Genomic DNA, 20480 nt, shown 5'->3' with positions numbered 1-20480 from the left:
TGTGACAACATAGGCTAGATGCCAATATGCTTATGGTGTTTTCATAGTGACACTGTAAACTCTGTGTCAGATTGACATTTGAAATGAAGTCAAGTGCCAAGAATTATTCAATTCTAAACATTCAATGATGTTACCCTATGTTAACTACAAAGAAAGTGTCACGCCCCTCACTCTTCTAACATGTTAATGGAACAATAATATCCATGAGAAACAGAATAGGTAGACACAGTAATGATATTAAAAAATGATCACAGTGAACGTGGAACTCCAAAAAGCCCTCTAGTTCTAATTCTATAACTTTCATGCATTTAAAATCCTTTTAATTCTACATTGATGCAATTTCTGCAATTGTTAATGACTCACTGCACAAAATGTAAGTCATTAGCAGTGGGAAACTAGCACTGATGAGGCCTATTTGATAATTAATTTAATTATAAACATGATTTATCACTGTGGATGGACTTACTAGTGATCAGTGCCATATCCTTTCGTCCTGGTGAAGCCTACTGAAATGGCCACTACTAATGCTGGTAAACCTGCAAGGAAAGCAAAGACCAAACTTTGTTTCAATTCTAAATCACCCATTTATCTAAGAAGTACTCTATGAAATAAAATGGAATAATTGCATGTGGATGAATACTTTCATAAAACATGATTCCAGAAGGAAACAATGTTTCTTTCAAGTATGAGAATATTAAAGAGACAACTAAGTTTTCAACTGAGAATTGCTGCGATGTTGCTAGGTAACTACTTTATTTGACATTGGTTTATAGTTAACTAATAATAGTTTTGATGTTTCTAGCTTTTTTCTCCCTTTCTCTTTTGAAAGAGAGTAAATTTATTCTGATTTATAGAAAACTTACAGATTTAAAGCCAGAAGGCAAAACACAGATGGGTGATGAAATATAATAGCAGTGACATATTCATTCAATCACATACTGAGAGAAATGTGCTAACTTTCAATCTATATCATCCACTTTCTACCATGGGAATAGAGGACATAGGAATTTCTCTACTGATGCAGTTATGGTTCATTTAGCTTTCTGGTCTCTTGTCAAAAGTCACACCAAAAGAAATAAGGTGAGAGTATAAGGTTGTATTCTCTGATGTCAATCTTCAAGGTGATTGTATATCAAATTCTCTTAGCAAACATTTATGACTATTCCACTTATATAATTGTTGAATTTTTTTTGGAATCCATTGATAAAGATCCCTGTACTACCTCTTGTGGGTAATGATACTCCATGTGAAGTCATCCTTTTGTGAATCTTAGACTTATCTCATTCAAGTTTCTCCCTGTATTTCAGGATTTGGTAAATGAAATCTGGCTTTATGTTAGTCATATAATGGATGATTTTATAGATTTTGTTCATCTCCATTCTCAAGGTTTACTTTTTCCAATTTAAGACTCTCAAAACATTTTTACTGTTACACTATCATGACTCTCTTGTCTTTCTCCTCAATCATTCTACTTGTCTTTTGACTTTTAAATTTTAATTTATGGAATAAAACAATTATATCCATAAAAGAATAAAAAAGACTATTGCTCATGTAACTTCAAATCTACTATGTATGACTTGTTATTCCTTTAAAAATATAACAAAATTATTATGTAATTTTTTCTTTAAGTTTCATCTTTCCTCTCCCCCTCCCCACTCTAAAAATCATATCACATAATATGAAATCATCTACAAAGATAGTTTTATTATCTCATTATTTATTCTGATATCTTTTGTTTTTTCTCTTCTCTTGTTACTACTGCCAGGATTTCCAATACAGTATTAAATAATATTGGTGACAGTGGGCATCTTTGTTTCATACTTGATTCATACATAATTCAATTGGTTGGTTTTTTTTTCTGGATCAAGATAGTATTTTCTTTCATATATTTTTTATAGTCAACTTAGGAACTTTCTAGATTTCCTCTAATTCCATTATATTCTTTTTAAAATTAAAAAATTGGAAAGTCCAGAACTGCATGTGTTCTTAGCTTTATATTCCTTTTTATTTTATATCCTTGATATATTTTACAACATTTTTGGCCTTTTTGGTCATAGTCACATTGTACCAATATCATCATTAAAAGATGAGCAATGATTCTTTGGTTCCTTTCTGGGGAATGACTAATAGCTCATTATTCTTCATTTTATATTCAATCATTAGAAGGATTTCTTTACATTTACGCACATCAATACTCACCAGCCACTTTTTATTTTATCTTTATTTTTACTCACACTGTTCTTCAAAAGATAGAATGCCCATTGGGAAAGCTTTCACTAATTCATCCATGCAACAAACAATAAGTTTTTACTTAATTTAGCTAGGGCTTGGAGACACAAAGACCAAAAATGTACCACTTCTGTCCTCGAGTCACTTTCTATTCCTGGGTCCTACAGGTGGGGCGGAGATATGAGAAATAATTTCCTGCTCTTTCCTGCAGCATGATTAGTAGCTCATAATTTTATGGATGTAATTTATATATTTATTCATTACATTCATTACTTTGTCCTTGTCTACATAAAAACTCATCTGCCATTTTAAAATGCAAATCAGTCTTCAAATAATCTTTTCCCACTGAGTAGCTTCTTCATTCATTCATCCATTCAATTAGTATTACTAGTTTAGTTTATTCATTTTTCTAAAAGTCTTTGTCTCCAAAATTATGTTCCACTAGTTGGAAACAACATTTATATAGATAAATCAAATCAAAACCTATAAAAGTGAATTTTTTTTGGTGGAAAGGGCACAATGTAGAACTGTACAGTGTTACACAAGTTCAGGGGTTTCATTTGTATTCCTGATCAATATAATCAATCCGAGTAGGAATTCCTAAGAAACCCTAATCAATATGGTTCTTTACCAAGAGAAGTGCTGATTCTTTATGACATACAATTCTATCTAATTCATTCATGATTTTTAATAACTTTGTTGGATTTTTTTTTAAAAAAAGGTTAAGTAACCCCTCCTTTACTTATATGGCTATTTAACCTCTGAATGAAACCCAATAAATAAAAGTCAACATTTACATTTACAGAAAGTACTTTTCCTTGAATGTTGGCTTCATAAGTGTCTATAATCCTGTCTTTGACTATCAACACTGTCTTGCCCAGTATGGAGTGGGATTCACTATTAAAAATTTCTGGATTTTCCTTTGGAATCTTCCCTATAAATAAGTGTCATATATGAATTTACCATCTTTTGTCATAGTTAGCCATCTTTTATATATTTTAGCCAGCTCCCCTAATTTAATTCTTGTCTGGCTTTAAAATACTTTCATAGATGCCACTTGGTCCTAGTGATGTGTTTACATTTTATTTTTAAATTTAGCTTCAAATATTGTGGATATTTCCAATATGTCTATTTTGATGATGGCAATTGAAGAATAGAAATCCTCCTAATGGCCTCCTCAATGGATGTTGAAGAAAAAATTATTGAGTCTGTCATTCAATTTCTTTTATGTGTGAATTCTCCATGTGCCTACCAACAACAAGGAATCCCACTGATTCTCTAGCCAATTTTCTCTTTTTGATATAAAACTAGTTTTTGAATCACTTTCAAGTTTTTCCCCACAGCTATTTTTTAATGCACCTAATTGGGATTTATACCTAACCTCTCATACATAAAGGCCAAGGGTCTTAAAAAATTATAGCCTTTTTACATTTCCAGGGGAAAAAAAACTGGCAGAAGTTATTCCCTTTTCTGCATATCTGAATTTCAGGTTCTACATTATGTGCATTGGGAAAACTATAATTGGACACCTATGTATGTAATTTTGAAACTTATTCCTTATTTTTAATTCCCAAATAATGAACAGACTTTCAGAATGAAGTATTATCATGACCAGGATTTCTGTCCCCAAATATTTCCAAAAACAAAAATCAATTAAGTTTTTTAAAAAAGGGGTTATCCTTCTTAAAAATCTGACCCTCTAAATTGAATTTAATGAAATATGGAAAGTATACTTTTTTGTAAATGTGCTTACCCCATCCAAGGCACAAGAAGCGTTTTCTTATGAGTCGAGTTCTAATTTTTCCTGTTACAGCCATGTATGACTGCCACGCTTCTGTCAGTACCCAACAGAATGAAGCTAGGAAGAAGAAGTGCAAAAATGCTGTGGTCGTAGTACAAATGCCCTGTGGAAGATAGAAAGATTCACATTGAATATCCAGGGAGAATAATTTTTCTTTCAAAGGAATTTCAGTCATTCACTTTATATCGCCCCTTCATATCCTCTTTTCTCCTCTGGTGATGGAATTTATCCATGTGAATACTCTTATCATCTTACTCCTGAATTATGGCAGGTCTCCTTTGATTTGATTGTTTTTTTTTTTTAATTGGTCTCCTTGTTTTCTCTTTCTTTCTCTACTTCCCTCTATTATTCCTTTAGTTGTCAAATTAATCCTTCTAAAATTGAGGTCTGACCATGCCACCTTGCTATACAAATTTCAACTTCTACAAGAAGCTTTTAACTCCTCTTTAAATCTTTGGTCTGTTAATTATCTTCAATTGAACCTTCCTTTCTTTGTATCTCCAGCACTTATTACAATATCTGATACACTAAGTCCTTATTAAATCTTTGGTGATTTAGTATTTATTAAATGATTAATGTGTATCAGGCACTCTGCAAGGCTCTGGTGATTCAAAGACAAAACTCAAATAATTTCTTCCCTCAAGGAGCTTACATACTGTGAGGTAAAACAACATATGCACATACCAATGTATACAATATACATACAACCTAAATTCAAGATAATTTATTCAAGATAATTTACAGGCTAGGTGGGAAAATTATGATAGTTACCATAAATAGTCACAGAATGGACATGTGGCTATTAATACCCTATATATGAGCACTGGGCACAATAGTAGTTCTATTATGCCAGAGATACAAAATGCAACAATCTTAATTTATATTAATTTTGGTTAATTTATATTAATTTGGTTACATATCTAAATTCCAGGGTACAGATTAAACTTCCTGCTTACTTTGATTTTCTTCAATTATCATAAGAAGCTTGAAATATATGATGGGTTTCTTTTAGTTAAATACAAATACATCTTCAATGATTATTTGGTGTTTAATGCATCATTTTTAAAAAAGACATCTGAAAAATCCCCTGTACAAACATATTATCCAGTTTCTTCCTTATGGTTTTGTCTGCTGAATGACATTTAGTTCACATAAGCAAGTACAATATTCTTCAGAAGGAAAACAATGATCAAGGACTACATTTCTTTGATATGAGTATTTTATTTAAAGTGCAGCAGCAAATATAAAATAAGTTTTGGCAAATAGCCCAGTGAAAAAGAAGTATCATGAGTATTTTTAGGTACTTAGTACATTGCTTCTGTATTATTACATTTCAATGTGAGCTAATCAGATCATTTAGAAAAGCTAATGGAGTCATTGGCAATATGCAGCTATGATTTCATGGCATCTTTTCTCATATAATTTAATCACTATGAATATACTGATTATTCCTTTACCTATAACTGACTTATAAAATAAATCCTCACTTCAACTTTGGTATTAAGTCTATTCTGTTCATTAATGCTTCCATTTTGAGGAATATAATTCCTACTAGAAATGAGTCTGAATAAATCATATTTAAGAATGGGATTAAGTCCTTTGGTTTGTCAGTGTGTTCTTTGTCTATAAAGAAGCACAAAAGCTTGAAGTTGAAAGTTGAGGCAATTAGAATCTTAAAAGCCCACAGTTAGAATGGCCATCCAAATTCATCTTGTCCAGTTCATACTTGAGGTAAGAACCCTGAAAAATTTCACTTCTATAAATGGGACTCACTAAAACCTGAAGGAGCTCATTCCACAGTTAGCATGTATTTCTCATATTGAACCAAATGTATCTCTTTATTACTTCTGTTCTGAATCTTAGTTTAATGCCCAACAGAAAGAAAAAGCCTTTTCCTCTCTTCCCTTTCCCTTTTCCCAACCTTTCCCAAAGCTTAATTACTAAGTTCATTGATTATTTCTTAACATTCAACCTACCTATATAATTATTTGGCATTTCAAATTTATTACCATTTATCCTTTATGTATATTGTTTGTACAGAGTTTGTACATAGTTTGCATGTTGTCTCCCTATTAGATATGTATAATCTTCTGTCTTTTCCCTTTCATTGTATCCTCAGTTTTATACAGTATTATGGTATGCAATAATCACTTAATAAATGCTTACTAAATGATTGAAATAAATCTTCAAATACTTGAAGCATATTAAAGCATATCAAAGAAAAAAAATAAAATTTTCTGTTTTAGCAAATATGTTATAGAAATAACTGAAGGGTTATAATCAAAACTTTGAACAAAGAATAATTTTTATTTTACTTTTAGCCTTTTTAAAAATTGCCTCCCTCTTACAGATTGACTATAGTAGTGATTGTAGTGATTGGCCTATTGCCTCTCAAAAGGCTTTTCTTTTTTTTTTTCCCCTCTCCTTTCTCCTAAGGTTTTAAAGTCTGACCTACTCTGCTTCATTGAAAAAAGTTAAGTTCTTCATTTCAGGAAGAATTTCCTTTTGTTTATCTCAGGAAAACACTGTAGGGCAATGATTAGGGAAGATATTGAGAAAGGATTATTGGTTTAGAATATTAATTCTCAAACCCTATTTTAACATGGTATCTCTTCCTTGTTCGGGATTTTTTTGTTAGTTTAAATTGTCTTGCAGTGGTAAGACTTGTTGGACATTATTGAGATCTATGTCTGAATATCTCTCTATAAGCTAGAAATGCTTTGAGAGAAAGTAACATAAAATTAAATTAAATTGCTTCTGAAAGACATGCCTAAAAGTCTGCACAGATTTTTAATATTTTTTTCTTTAATAATATTATAATTTTCTAATTTTCTTTTCCTTCTTCAAAATATTCCATATTCTTACAGTCAATGAGATTGATTCAAATTCCTTCACAATGTAAGGATGACATTCTCTGAAGAGGTTCTATCTAAAATTCTAAAATCTGTTTGCAGAATTGAATACATAGCTACAGATGTGGTCTGACCAGGGCAAAGTTTATGTGAAAAGTCCTTTGTAATTGTGTTCATATGGTTCATGGGTTTTTCTTGGCAGGTAAACTACTAAGTATTTTATGTTGTCTGTACTTATTTTAACTGGAATTTATTTTTCTATCTCTTTCTACTGGGTTTTGTTGGTAAGGTATAGAAATTTCTGTGGGTTTAGTTTATACCCTGCAATTCTCCTTGTTAATTGTTTCAATTAATTTTCTAGTTGACTCTAGGGTTCTATAAGTACTCCATCATATTATCTGCAAAGAGTGATAATTTTGTTTCTTCATTGACTATTTTTATTCCTTTACTTTTTTTTTCCTTTTCAAAATATAGCTATTATAAAACTGAACGTGAGCATCATATACAATGGATAATTATGTGTAAAGTTTTTAGGAAATGTGAGAGTGAAGCAAGAATGTCCACTTTCCTCCCTATTATTTGTTATATTTCTTGAATTACTAATACCATCAATAATATAAGAGAAAGAAATAAAATGTCTCTAGATTGATAAAGAAGATGCAAAACTACCTTTATTTCCTGATGATCTGATTTTATACTTAGAAAATCCTAGGGAATCTGCAAAGATACTAATTTTGACAATAGTTTCAGCCAGATCTATATGAATTGATATAAAGCAAGCAGACAAGAAGATAATATATTACAAGAAGATAATAGTTACAAAAATAGAAAGGTAAAAGAAAAAATATACACCAGCATACTAAGATGTAACAAATCTATAAACAGCAAGAGGATTCAAATGAAAAGATAACAACATACCATATAATCCCCCTTTGTGAAGATAGGAGGTGCATAGTCACTTTGGACATGTTTTGGGACTTCAATGATTTATTTTACTTTCTCTAAAATATATACATACATACACATACACACAACTTGTTTAGTGATAGATCTTTGGGAGGAGAAAGATTGAGATAGCTATGACAATGTAAAAAACAGAAGATACTAATAAAAACTTGTAAAAAATATAGCTAGTATTTCTAGTGAGATATTGAACAATAGTGGTGAAAATGGGCTTCACCCTGATCTTCTTGAAAAGTCTTCTAATTTATATCTGTTACTGATAAAGGATGGTCTTTATTTTAGAAAAATACTAAATTTTAGAAAAGCTCCATAGAGAGGTGGAGCTAAGATGGCAGAGTAAAATGTAGGGACTTCCATAAGCTCTTCAAACCCTTCAAAATTCCATTGAATATCAATTCTAAACACATTTTAAAGTATCAGAACCTACAAAAATGGAGTAGAACATTTTTAGCATAATATAACTTAGATGGTTAGCAGAAAAGATATGTTACACAGTGTGGAAATCCACTGGAGACCAAGAAGAGGCAATCCCAGAACAGCCCTGGCCCAAGCAAACCAGGAGCAACCCTGAGGCCTCTGATTCAGCAACCTCACTGGTGATTTCTAGACCTCTCAGCCCATAGACATCAACAATTACTTGGAAGGTCAGAGGGAAAGGTTTGTCTCATTTGTGTGAGACAGCCTTAGGAAACCATCAAATCAGGAACTGTCCATGGGAGCCACTGAATTGACAGCCACTGCAATAGTAGTAACAGTGGTGACCATAGTGGTGGTTTCTGGAGGTCTCAGTCCAAAGACTAAGTGTTAAAGGGCATCAAACACCAAGTCAGAAAGCTGTCTCTTCATTAGCATTGAGAAAGGACTATTGCTTTAGCATATTAAAACTTATACCCACAATGGAGCAGGGACCCTCCTCATAGTTCCAGGGTAGAAAAAAAGTACTTGTAGTCATTCAAACACATTTCTAGTTGGATTATGCTGAATTGAAAAAAGAACTGAAAACTTAGAAGTCCTAAGACGCATCTCTGAAAAGAGCTACACAAACATCCTGAAACTTGGGATATTACATCCTCCATTCTGTAAACAAAGCCCTACTTTAACAAAGAGCTAAAAGTCAAATAATAGGCTAGTGAAATGAGCAAACAAAAGAAAAAAGATTCTGAACACAGAAAGTTACTATGATGATAAGGAAGATCAAAACATACACTCAGAAGAAGATAGCAAAGTCAAAGTATCCAAAGCCTCTAAGAAAAATGAAAATTGGTTTCAAACCATGGAAGAGCTCAAAGGGATTTTGAAAATCAAGTAAGAGAGTTAAAAGAAAAATTGTGGAAACAAATTAGAGTAATGCAAAAGGAAATACAAAAAAGCTAATGAGGAGAAAAATGACTTAAAAAGCAAAATTGGTCAAATAGGAAAGGAGTAGAGAATCTTGCTGAGGAAAATGATTCCTTAAAAATCAGAATTTAGCAAATGGAAACTAATGACTTTATAAGAAATCAAGGAACAATAAAACAAAACCAAAAGAATGAAAAAAACAAAACAATGTGATATATTTCAAACAACTTACCTGGAAAATAAATACAGAAGAGACAATTTAAAAATTATTGGTCTATTTGAAAGCCATGATCAAAAAAAGAATCTTGGACATCATCTTTCAAGAAATTATCAAGGAATGCTGTCCTGATGTTCTAGAACCAGAGGTTAAAACTGAAATTAAACAAATCCACTAATTATCTCTGTAAGAGATCCCAAGATGAAAACACATAGGAATATTACAGCCAAATTACAGAACTTTGAAGTTAAGGAGAAAAGATTGCAAGTATCTGAAAGGAAACAAAACAAGTATAATGGAGCTATAGGCAGGATAACCCAACATTTAGTAGCTTCTATATTAAATGAATGAAGGGCTTAGATATAATATTCTGGAGAGCAATCGAGCTAGGATTTCAACCAAGAATCACCTATCTTGCAAAACTAAATATGATACTTCAGGGGAAAAGGTCTTTTTATTCAATGAAATAAATGACTTTCAAGCATTAGTGATGAAAAGACCAGAGCTGATTAGAAAATTTGATATACAGGACTCAGGAGAAGCATAAAAGGGGCATCAGGAAAGGAAAATCACAAGGGACTTAATAAGGTTTATCTCTTTATACTCCTATATGGGAGGTTGATATTTGTAACTCATAAAATTTTTTCATGATTAGTGCAATTAGAAGGATTATATTTAGACAGAGGGCACAGGTGTGAGTTGAATATGAAGGGATAATATTTTTAAAAATAAAAGTAAGGGGTGAGACAGGAATGTATTGGGAGAAAGAGAAAGGGAGAGGCAGAATTGTATAAATTATCTGCCATAAAAGAGGCAGGAAAAATTTTTTTACAATGGAGGGAAAGAGGGGGAGAGGAAGGGAAGGGAGTGAACCTTACTCTCATTATAAGTGACTCAAAGAGGAAATGTTATATTCCTCAGGGAAGTAAGAGAGAAATGGGATAGGAGAAAGGGGAAGGATGATAGGAAGGAGGGCATGGTCAGAAACAAAACATTTTTGAGGAAGAAGTGGGTGAAAGGAGAGAGAATAGATTAAACAGGGTACAAATACACTTTGCAAAAATAATTGTGGAAAGAATTTTGAAGCGAGTTTCTCTAATGAAAGCCTTATTTCTCAAGTGTTTAGGGAACTGAGTCAAATTTATTTTTAAAAAGCCATTATCCAATTGATAAATAATAAAAGATATAAATTATGCCCAAAGGATTGTAAAATCATGCATATCCTTTGACCTAACAATACCACTCCCAGGCATTAATCCCACAAAAGATTAAAAGACCCATATGTAATATATATATTATTATATAAGTAAATATTATTATATATTATATTATATATTATACATATATTATATAAATTATATATATATGTATTATGTGTGTGTATATATATATATATATAGCACCTCTTTTCCTAAAGCAAGGAATTGGAAATTGAGGGGATGCCCATCAATTGGGAAATAGCTAAATAAATTGTATTATGCAATTATAAGAAAATATTACTGTTCTTTAAGAAATGATGAATAAGATGCTCTCAGAAAAAATCTGGAAAGTTTTCCATGAACTCATGTAAGGTGAGATGTACTATGTACAAAATAATAGCAATGTTGTAGGATGATCAGCTGCAAATGACTACTGTGCTAAACAATACGTTACAACACTATTCTGAAAGACTTATGGTGAAAAATGCTTTCCATACTCATAAAAGAACTTATGTCTCTGAAAGCAGATTGAAACACACTTTTTATCTTTTTACTTTATTTTTCTTGAAGATTTTTTTTTTTTGCCATGAATTGGGACACAAGGGAAGAAATCTGTTTTCTTTTGCAACATGACTTTTATGGAAATGCTTTGTGTAACTTCACATATGCCTTCTCAGTGGAGAGGGGTGGAGTGGAGAGGAAGGAATAAAATCTGGAATTCAATTTTAAAAACAAATGTAAAAATTTAGAAAACAAAAAATATAAAATAAAATAAAAATAAAGAAAAGCTCCATTTATTTTTTGCTTTCTAGTGTTTTTTTTTTAAATAGGAATGAGTATTATATTTTGTCAAAATCTTTTTCTGCATCTATTAATATAATCATGTTTTTATTGTTCTTGTTATTGATGTAATTATACTTCCACCTTTATTAATATTTGACCAGTGTAGGGTTTAGTGGCATTATTGCCTCTTATTTTTTTTATTTTAAAGCATTATTTTGTTCCTAACGTAGCTTAGAATTTTATTCCTCTTGTAATTGATAGAACTATAAATTGGTCTGGCCATTTTGGACAATGATTTAGTTATATAAGGATATTGACAAAAATGTCCACACTCTTTGATCCAGAGATCCTACTAGTGGAAAATTCCTCAAATTGGTAAATGTGGAACAAAGTATCTTATGCACCAAGATATTTATAGAAATATATATATTTTTGGGCAATAGAGAACTACTGGAATCCAAATCAAATAATGATTATCAATTAGGGCATGATTAAACAAGGTATTGCACATCAGTGTAATGAGAAATTGCTATGGTATAAGAAACTAAGAACATTGAACAGACTTGCATGTTGCAAAGTAAAGAAAGCAGAACCCAGAAAGAGACACAATTATTACAACAATGTAAATGGGAAAACATAACCAAAATAAATCAAAGTAAATAGTATACAATAAAAATGGTCAATGGTTGATTCCAAAGGAGAGATATGAAAATGCACATTTTTGTAGTAGTGGAGGCTTACAGATGTGGACTATTACATATAACATTGAACTTTTTGGATACGTTGTTTAGTTTTAATGAACTTTTTTTCTTTTTTGTTCTTTGATAAAAGGGATCACTCTCTAGAAAGGGAGGCTAAGAAAGTCATATTGGGTAATACAGTTGATGTAAAAAGAAAATTCAAGTTCATAACAATTTATTAAGCATGCATTTCCCAAGCAGTGCTTGTATTGGGAATATAAATACAAGCAAAGAAACTAATAACCTAAGAAAATTGCATTAATCTTTTTTGCTTTACTGTACTTTCTTACAAAAGGACATTCTATGGGAATATAGAAGAACAGTGGTATCACTGAGAAATTGCTATAAAAAATCAATTAAACATTAAAAGCAAAAGACAACACTCAAACTTATTATTATTGTTTCTCATGCCTGCTTGAGGCCCACTAAAACTGCTTTCTTTTTTTTTAAACATATACTCTAAGCATATTAGCTCTTATCTCTAATTACAATAAGATATACAATTGATCTTTTAAAAAATAAGTTTAGGACTTATACTAGGCTTAATTCACTGTTCCAACCTGTTGAAATCTTTTTGTTGATATAGAATTGATCATTTCAAGACTTGCTTACTCATCTTTTTCAGCCAAATGATTTTGCTGCTGCCCTTGCCTTATCCTCCTACCCAAGAGATCATGGGAGCATCTGAACCACTTTTTCCCTCTTCACTTCAGTCATTTTAATTATTTTCCATTCCATTCAATAACTTTTTCTCATAAAAGGGATTTTTGGTAGGTGTAAAAATAATTGATTTTTGACACATGAAACAATATTGAATTAATCTAAAAAACATTCTGTTGCATCCTACTTTAAATATAAGTGACAGTGATTGGTTGTAATTTGATAATTAAAATAGGGTTTCTATTTCTCAGGAATTTATGTAGTCATTTACACAGTGGGAAAATGTAGAAGTTATTTCCACACATATACAATTCACTTCCTTCCCAAATACAATTTCCTTTGGAACTGCATTATAACTTCAAGAATCTAGCTAGTTGATAGAAGGGATAACAACCAGCTGTGGATTAATCAAATATTTAACATATGCCAGAAGAGCCCTCTAAGCAGGAAGAAGACAGAATCATCTGTAGGAATCTTAGAGATATTGAATCTCCAGAGGTTTCTTTGACATCTGGTGAAAAAAGGAAAAGTATAAAAAGATGATAAAAATATGGAATGGTCACATTAAGGGTACCCAACACCTAATAATAATGACACTAATGATAGTGTCATTACAGGAAAATCAACCTTGTATCCTAGTCAATAAAGAGCCTGAGGTATTACTTTTTGCTTAGGCATCAGGACAGATAATTATAAGAAAGGCTGGGCAACTAGAGTCATGAAACACACAGCAGGCCTGTAGACTAAAGGACATGAACCAGTAATTGGACTGACTGAACAGAAATAAAATTGGTAAACATGATAGTCAGTTTTGGTATTTGCTGGGTCAGAGTTCACTATTCATCATGTGGAGTGATGACAGAGCAGAATAAAATGCAGTAATCTATTCCTTATACTGTGATAATATATATAAATTTAAAATGTACTTTGGATCTGAGCTAGCTCTCAAATTCTATTATACTGTGAATAGGTCTATAAACCATAAACATTGTCTTGCTCCACAATATATACGTAGTATCTCACATACTATGGCACTGAATAGACTGAGGCCATAGACAAAAATTGCCTTGTCTTAGATACTTTGCCCAGTCCTAAGAAGATTAGGATCTCAAGTATCCTATTTGGTACCAAATGGGCTCAATACTGGACCTGAAATGTACCAAATGGTCTCAATACTGGGCCTGAAATGCATTCTCCATATAAAAGTTTTGTTCCAGGTATATATATATATAAAATTTGCCCATACCATTTTGGGATGTAACTTTAGACATGTGTGAGTTTGGTTTGGTCAAGGAGGATGTAGAACTTTCACTTAAATACCAGGGTCATATCCAATTCCATCTCTTCAGTGTTTGGAGAACAGATGGTTTGTACTTTTTGTTTTCCTAATCCCTGTCTCCTAAGGCAGAAACACTCCTGCCTCTGTTCATATAGAACATTTTTATCAAAATATACTTTTCAGTGATATCTTTTGTTTTTGCATCACTTAATTTCTCCCCTGAATAGAAATAAATTGCAATATATAGAACATAGTTTTCACATGGTATTTGTAAAAATTTATATAATGACCATAAAAATCATGATGCATCAGTCATCCCTTTGACAATTATGTCTCCGAAAATATCTATTTTCACTAGTGCTAGGGATTCCCAATCCATGGCATCTCATACAATATTTCCTAATAATTGCCTTTATTTCAATCAATGGCAATGCCAAACACTATGTAAAGTTTGGTTAAATGTGCTGTAGAATTATTATATTATAAACCAAAAGACATAAAATGTCACAGATATAGGTACTATAGTATTCATATTTATGGTATGATAATGGTGATGAACTATAATGATACCATCCTGGCTATAAAATGGCAATTGCTTTTTGCTTTCCCAAGTAGCATCAGTTTAAAGATAAAAGGATAAAAAAAAATTAATATTGCCAAATGTATATTTTGCTCTGCATGGTTTCTATATATAAGCTTATATACTTCATTCTCTTTTGGGGGATCACTGGACACAGCACTGCAGTGGGAAAGAAGTAAGCTGCTCTGAATTAACATTCAGCAGATAGAATTACTATGCAGCATGACTGCAAGGCCCAATGCTCCTTATCATTAAACCAAAGCCCTTATGTTATTCACTCAATAAGAACTTCTGGTTTTTATTTTTTTCATGTCACTTACAACTAACGCTGTATGGTTGTAAGCCAAAAATCCTGCTTCTGGGTTATGATTGTCCTTATAGCAGCTGTTGTTAATGGTACATCAACTGAAATGTCGTTTGTGGACAGATGCAAAATAAACCTTTCCTAGTTCTCTGGGTCCCAAATTCTTATTGTATTCATTTGCTTGCCTAATTTGTTAGGCAATCATAAGATGTTAGAACCAGAAAGGACCTTAGAAATCATCCAGTATACTCAATCATTTTGCAGTTGAGGAACCTGGGACCCAGGCAAAGTTTATATGCTACCCCATATCTATAAGGCTTTCTCTTTTGTTAATAGGGTGTCTTGCTTTTAATGGCCTAAAGTCATAAAGGTAATCCCAAGGTGCAAAGTCAGCACTAGACTGCAGGCCAGCATTTCTCCTATTACAATATGCTGAAACTAAGGAATCTAACCTTCTTATGATAATTTGATAAAGATTTTTTCCCAGCCTTTTCTAATGGGAAGAATTACCACAACCTAAATTCTTTAGGCAATAGCACAAAAGAATTCTCTAAAAAACCAGTACATGAATAAATAAACCATGATAATATGCTAAGAAATGGAAGCTTCTCTATATCCCTAAGAGACAGTGCCCACATGTTAAGAAAGCATATTGCATAAATATCATTTGATTATCATTCCTGTCCATCTTCTTGCAAAGGTACAGGAAGATTCTATTCTGAACATCTGGATATTTCAAAACAGTTGGTTATAGTAACTAGAAAAACTTGTAAGTAGAACTTTTTAAGCAGCAAATACATTGAAGAAAAATTTAACAGTACTCAAAAATTTTAATATCTTCCTTCATTTATCATAAGCACAAATCATTGTTTTAATTTTTTAAAATAAAAGACATGATTCCCCACTAGATATGATCAAGATATATTCAAAGGCAGAAATTCCTAAGAGAAACCAAATGAAAAAAATGTTTCAAATAATTTTGTAAAATAAAATTGCAAAATAAACCACCAAATAAGTAGGAATAATGAATAATAGAAATAGTCAATATTGGCGAGTGTGAAGATGCAAGTACACAAATACATTATTAGGTAGAGTTGTGAATCAGAACAGCTTGTTCTGAAAAACACTTTAGAATAGTTATTTGTTAAAATACTGACTAAAGTGCCCAGAGATTCCTATGCTAGACACCTATCCCAAAGAGATGAAAGAAACCACATTCATTATATACTTTTTTTTCTATTAGCAGAAAACTGGAAACTATCCATTGATTGAGGATTAGCTGTATTAAGTAACATATGAATGTAACGGAAAGTAATTTTTTCCCACTATAACTATAACCAATGATGATTACAATGAATTCAGAAAAACTTGAAAAGACTTTATAAATTGACATAGAGCAAAGTAACTAGAACACAGAGAAAAATAAATATAATCATTAGGTCAAATGTAAGCCCTATGAGATTTTTGTTTTTATCTTAGCATCTACTATTATCCTTGATACATGAGGTACTTGATAAATGCTACTTATTTTATTATGATGATGTAAATAAATACAATAGAGAAACTCAGAATAAATAGAAAAATCAATAATGATGCTTCCTTATACACATTCCATTAAGGCTCAGAAAAATCATGTTTTTCTCCAAAATTAAAATAATTAAGTTACTAATTGAAAATAAGTTTAAGTATTTAGAAATAGCAAAATATTATAAATTGTATAGATATGCCAAGAATATATTTGTATTATGTTCCATATATGTAAAATGTGTTTATAGGTTAAAAGGTACCTAACTCTTTTTGTAGGAAACATCCTGGGCATAGTAGATAGAATATTGATGAAGCTTAGTTAGTCACTTAGTTAATAAGTGTTTATTGTGTCCTAGGCATTGTCCTAAAATTTAAAAGTCAGAGCTAGAATCAGGAAGATATGATATCATTTCTGATACTACTTGTGTGACTCTGAACAAGTCACTTTTTTAAGCCACTTTTAAAGCCAATTAGCCAAGACAGTTTCTTATAGTTTATTTATTAAATCAGAAATGGGTTGCTTGTAGTGAAAGGTGCTTGAGTAGGAATGCTCTATGAAATTATAGTTCTGTCACTTATTCTTATTTACCTACCTTAGGATAGTAAGATAGCACTGTTTAGATTCAGATGATCATTTAAAGTAATTAAGAGATGGCTGTGCCAACACACTCAGGAAGTGTTTTAGCATTGATCTAAATATCAAGTTCAGCTGACTTGTAGCAAGCCAAAATGTATTAAAAAAATTAGTTGGTACATATTGAGACAACCAAGCTTTTAAAACTTAACAAAAATCAGAAGAACTAGGTCTTACTTGAGGAAGACTTTATTCATTCTGTTTACAGATTATAATTATTAGTCTTCATTGTTTTAATGACTCAAAATATATTTCAAATGGGATTAGAGATATTTTTAATTAATCAATATTCACAAAGCATTGTCATGAGTCATATGAACTGATTTGTATAGTTCACAAAAGCCCTAGAAACACTGCTCAAAGAGAACCAGTAGTGGTGTGCTAATGTTTTCTTTCTGAATGACACCACTATGGCCAAGGTTCATGGATGCCTGCTAATGAAAGGATAATTGAATTTTGTCACCCTAGCAGAAGGCCTGAGATAATGGCTTCCTTCTTTTCTCCTCTGGCCCCTCCCCCATACCCTTATGCATTTATTTCTGCACTTCCTCTAAGGACTGACCCTTTTTCTTTTCTTTTCTTTTCTTTTTCTGTTTTAGCAAAAGAAAAGGAGAACTGAACGTAAATTCAGATGGAAGGTGATATGAAGTTTAGATGGGGAGATTTCCTCTATTTTACTTTATACTTCTATTCCTAGGTCTTTAAAATCCCAATAATACTAACATTATAGAGTTTGCAGAGTGTTTTATACACAATTCATATGATTCTCAAAGTCTTAATATGGTGTAGAAAAAGGAATTCTGGATTTGAAATCAGAGAACCTTTCAATTCCAGCTCTGTTGAGATGTTAGGTCCCTCATCTGTTTTCTCATCTGTAAAGTAGGGGAACTGAAACTAGATATGGTAGTGAAGGTCTGTAATCCTTGCTACTGGGGGATGCCAAGGATAGTGAATCATCTGAGCTCAGTAATTCTGAATTGTGTAAAGATAAAGACAATCAAGACTGTATGGCTTCTCCAGAGTCACACAGATAATGCCAGAAATGAGATTTTAACTCATCTTCCCACTTCCAGAGCTTACTTCTAGTGCTTAGCATCCAGTAAGTGCTTATTAAAAATTTATTGATCAACTCCAAGGCCAATCAATATACTATCTACTATGTCCAGGATGCTTCTCCTTTAGAAAGGGACAGGTACCTTTTAACAAATAGATAAATTTTACCAATATAGAATATAATATAAACTTTTATTAACATGATTATGCAACTATTTTGCTTTTTTCTAAATACTTGAACTTCCTATTTTCAGTTAGTGAAATTCTTTTGATTTTAGAGAAGGGCATGATTTTCCTGAACTTCATGGAATATGTATAAATGATTTGAACTAAGCCTAGCATTGGTGTAAAGGTGAACCCCCAAGGAGTGGAAGGCAACAGAACAAGGAGGGGAGAATTGGTACAGGTTAGAAATAGGAGTGGTCAAAGTTCCTATAACATATCAGTAATGAGATCCATCTGTGAATGGCTATGACCTATTATGATCACTTAATTTCAGAAAGTTAAATGTTGAAGGATCTGAATTCAAATCTCTTCTGACTTAAAGTCCACTATACTTATCATTACAATTCATAGTCTCCTTAGGTTTCCTTTAAATATTTAGCCTACCTATTACAGAAACATTGGGGGCTTTTAAGGGGGTAGGAGTGATGATGGTGGTGGTGGTGGTGAATAGTGAGAGCTCCTTAGCACACTAAAAACATTTTCTTTAAGGGTGACATAAGAGTCATGTGATATTGTAGAAAAAGCATAGGACTGTATATCAGGAATTCAAGTCTTGTTTCTTAAACTAGTTATACTGATCAAGTACCTCTTTAAAACTCAGTTTCTCAAATGAAACGGAGTTAGCTATATTACTTTCCTTTCTTTGGAGCTAGGATTCTTAACATTTTTTGGTTTCACAGATCCCTTTAGACATCTAAAAAAAATTAACTTTAAATAACTGAAGGAATGCTAAATTTCAGTTAGAAGTTTATTAAAGAAAGGATGTAATTTTTTTTTCCTGTCCAAGTTCATGGATCCTTGCAAACTATAAATGAATCTCTCCACATCCAGGGATCCTAATTTTAAGAGTTTTAGTGAAGTAACTTCCTTATCAATCTTGTAATGCATTTCTTATTGATATTTTTTGATATTTTAGTATTGATATCATTCAGTTAACCTTAAAAGCTTACTATAAGATAACATTATTATAATCTGTTGAGATAGAAAGCCACATTTTTAGAGAAATGGTAGGACTACTAATTCCATAAAACTAAAGCTACTAAATCTCAGTGTAAAATCATACTAGAGAAACAATAGCAATTTAAGCTTGCTTCAAAAAATTTAAAATGCCAATTTTCAATCACTTTAATATCCAAGTTATTCCAACCTTAGGAAGATTTATTTCATTTGCCTGACCCTTAATTGAAGTGAGTATCCTGTATTCTCCTGAAAAATAAGAGAAGGTATATGTTTTAAAGGGATTTGGGTCAATTCCTTCCCAAAACCCAACTGATAAATGAATGGCTGAATTGTCTAAAGAGGCAATAAGTCATTAGAAAAATTCATTAAGAGATATTAAAAATGACTAGAACTATGAGAAAAATAGGATTATAATTTCTTAAAATTAGAAAGGAAAAAATAGTTCATCTAGTCTGACCACTCACTTTATAGTTGAGGGAACGAAGACTTAAGAGGCTGAAAAAAACCCAGCAGGGTCTAAGTGAAAAGAACATTAGAACTGAAAATGGCATGCTTATTAGCAGTATGACCAGAATTGAGACAGTTTACTTCTTTGTGCCTGTTTCATCAACTGTAAAGTACTGGGGAGAATGTATTTTACCTAACTTCACAGGGTTATACAAAAAGAATTTTTGTGAGCTTTAAAACATTACATAAATGTATAATTAGTATTAATACCAATAATTAGTGACAGAGATGAGACAAGAACCTAGATTTCAGCTGTACTCTTTTTGTTATGCTGTGCTATTTCTCAGAAGGAAAAAAAAATCTTGTCCAATTATAGTAGACACAGGCAAATCATATATTAACAAATTCTTTATTCAATCTAGCTTTCATATGAAACTCAGGCTGTAGCTTGTCTCTCTAGTAAGCACTTATATTGAAAGCCTATAGCCTTACTGAGTTAGATTCTCAGTTTTCCAACACATGGGAACACTGACCCCAATCAGAGTACAACATTTCATATTGAATATAAATGACAAATTGTGGAAATTCTGGCTGCTTTAGCATCATGGTTTTTGTGTGCAATGACCAGGAATCCTATTCAGGAGGTATTCATTTGTTAGAAAAGAACAGTTCAGCCCAGAGAGACTTTT

General features: G+C 31.8%; 1 protein-coding gene across 4 annotated transcripts in view; it reads right to left on the bottom strand.

The window, feature by feature from the left end:
* The window catches only part of ADGRB3 (adhesion G protein-coupled receptor B3), an 882558-nt gene that overhangs the window by 82589 nt on the left and 779489 nt on the right, over positions 1 to 20480 (bottom strand). For all 4 annotated transcript variants that reach the window (XM_051997212.1, XM_051997213.1, XM_051997210.1 and 1 more), the window contains 2 exons: positions 3983 to 4133; positions 467 to 536 (listed from right to left, as the gene is read on the bottom strand). In XM_051997212.1, coding sequence (XP_051853172.1) covers positions 467 to 536; positions 3983 to 4133 — 221 coding nt within the window. The remainder of the gene's footprint in view (positions 1 to 466; positions 537 to 3982; positions 4134 to 20480) is intronic.

The sequence above is a fragment of the Antechinus flavipes genome, chromosome 4, assembly GCF_016432865.1.
Source record: "Antechinus flavipes isolate AdamAnt ecotype Samford, QLD, Australia chromosome 4, AdamAnt_v2, whole genome shotgun sequence".
NCBI lineage: Eukaryota > Metazoa > Chordata > Mammalia > Dasyuromorphia > Dasyuridae > Antechinus > Antechinus flavipes.
The sequence above is the reverse complement of the archived record's forward strand: the minus strand, read 5'-3'. Positions and strand labels throughout refer to the sequence as shown.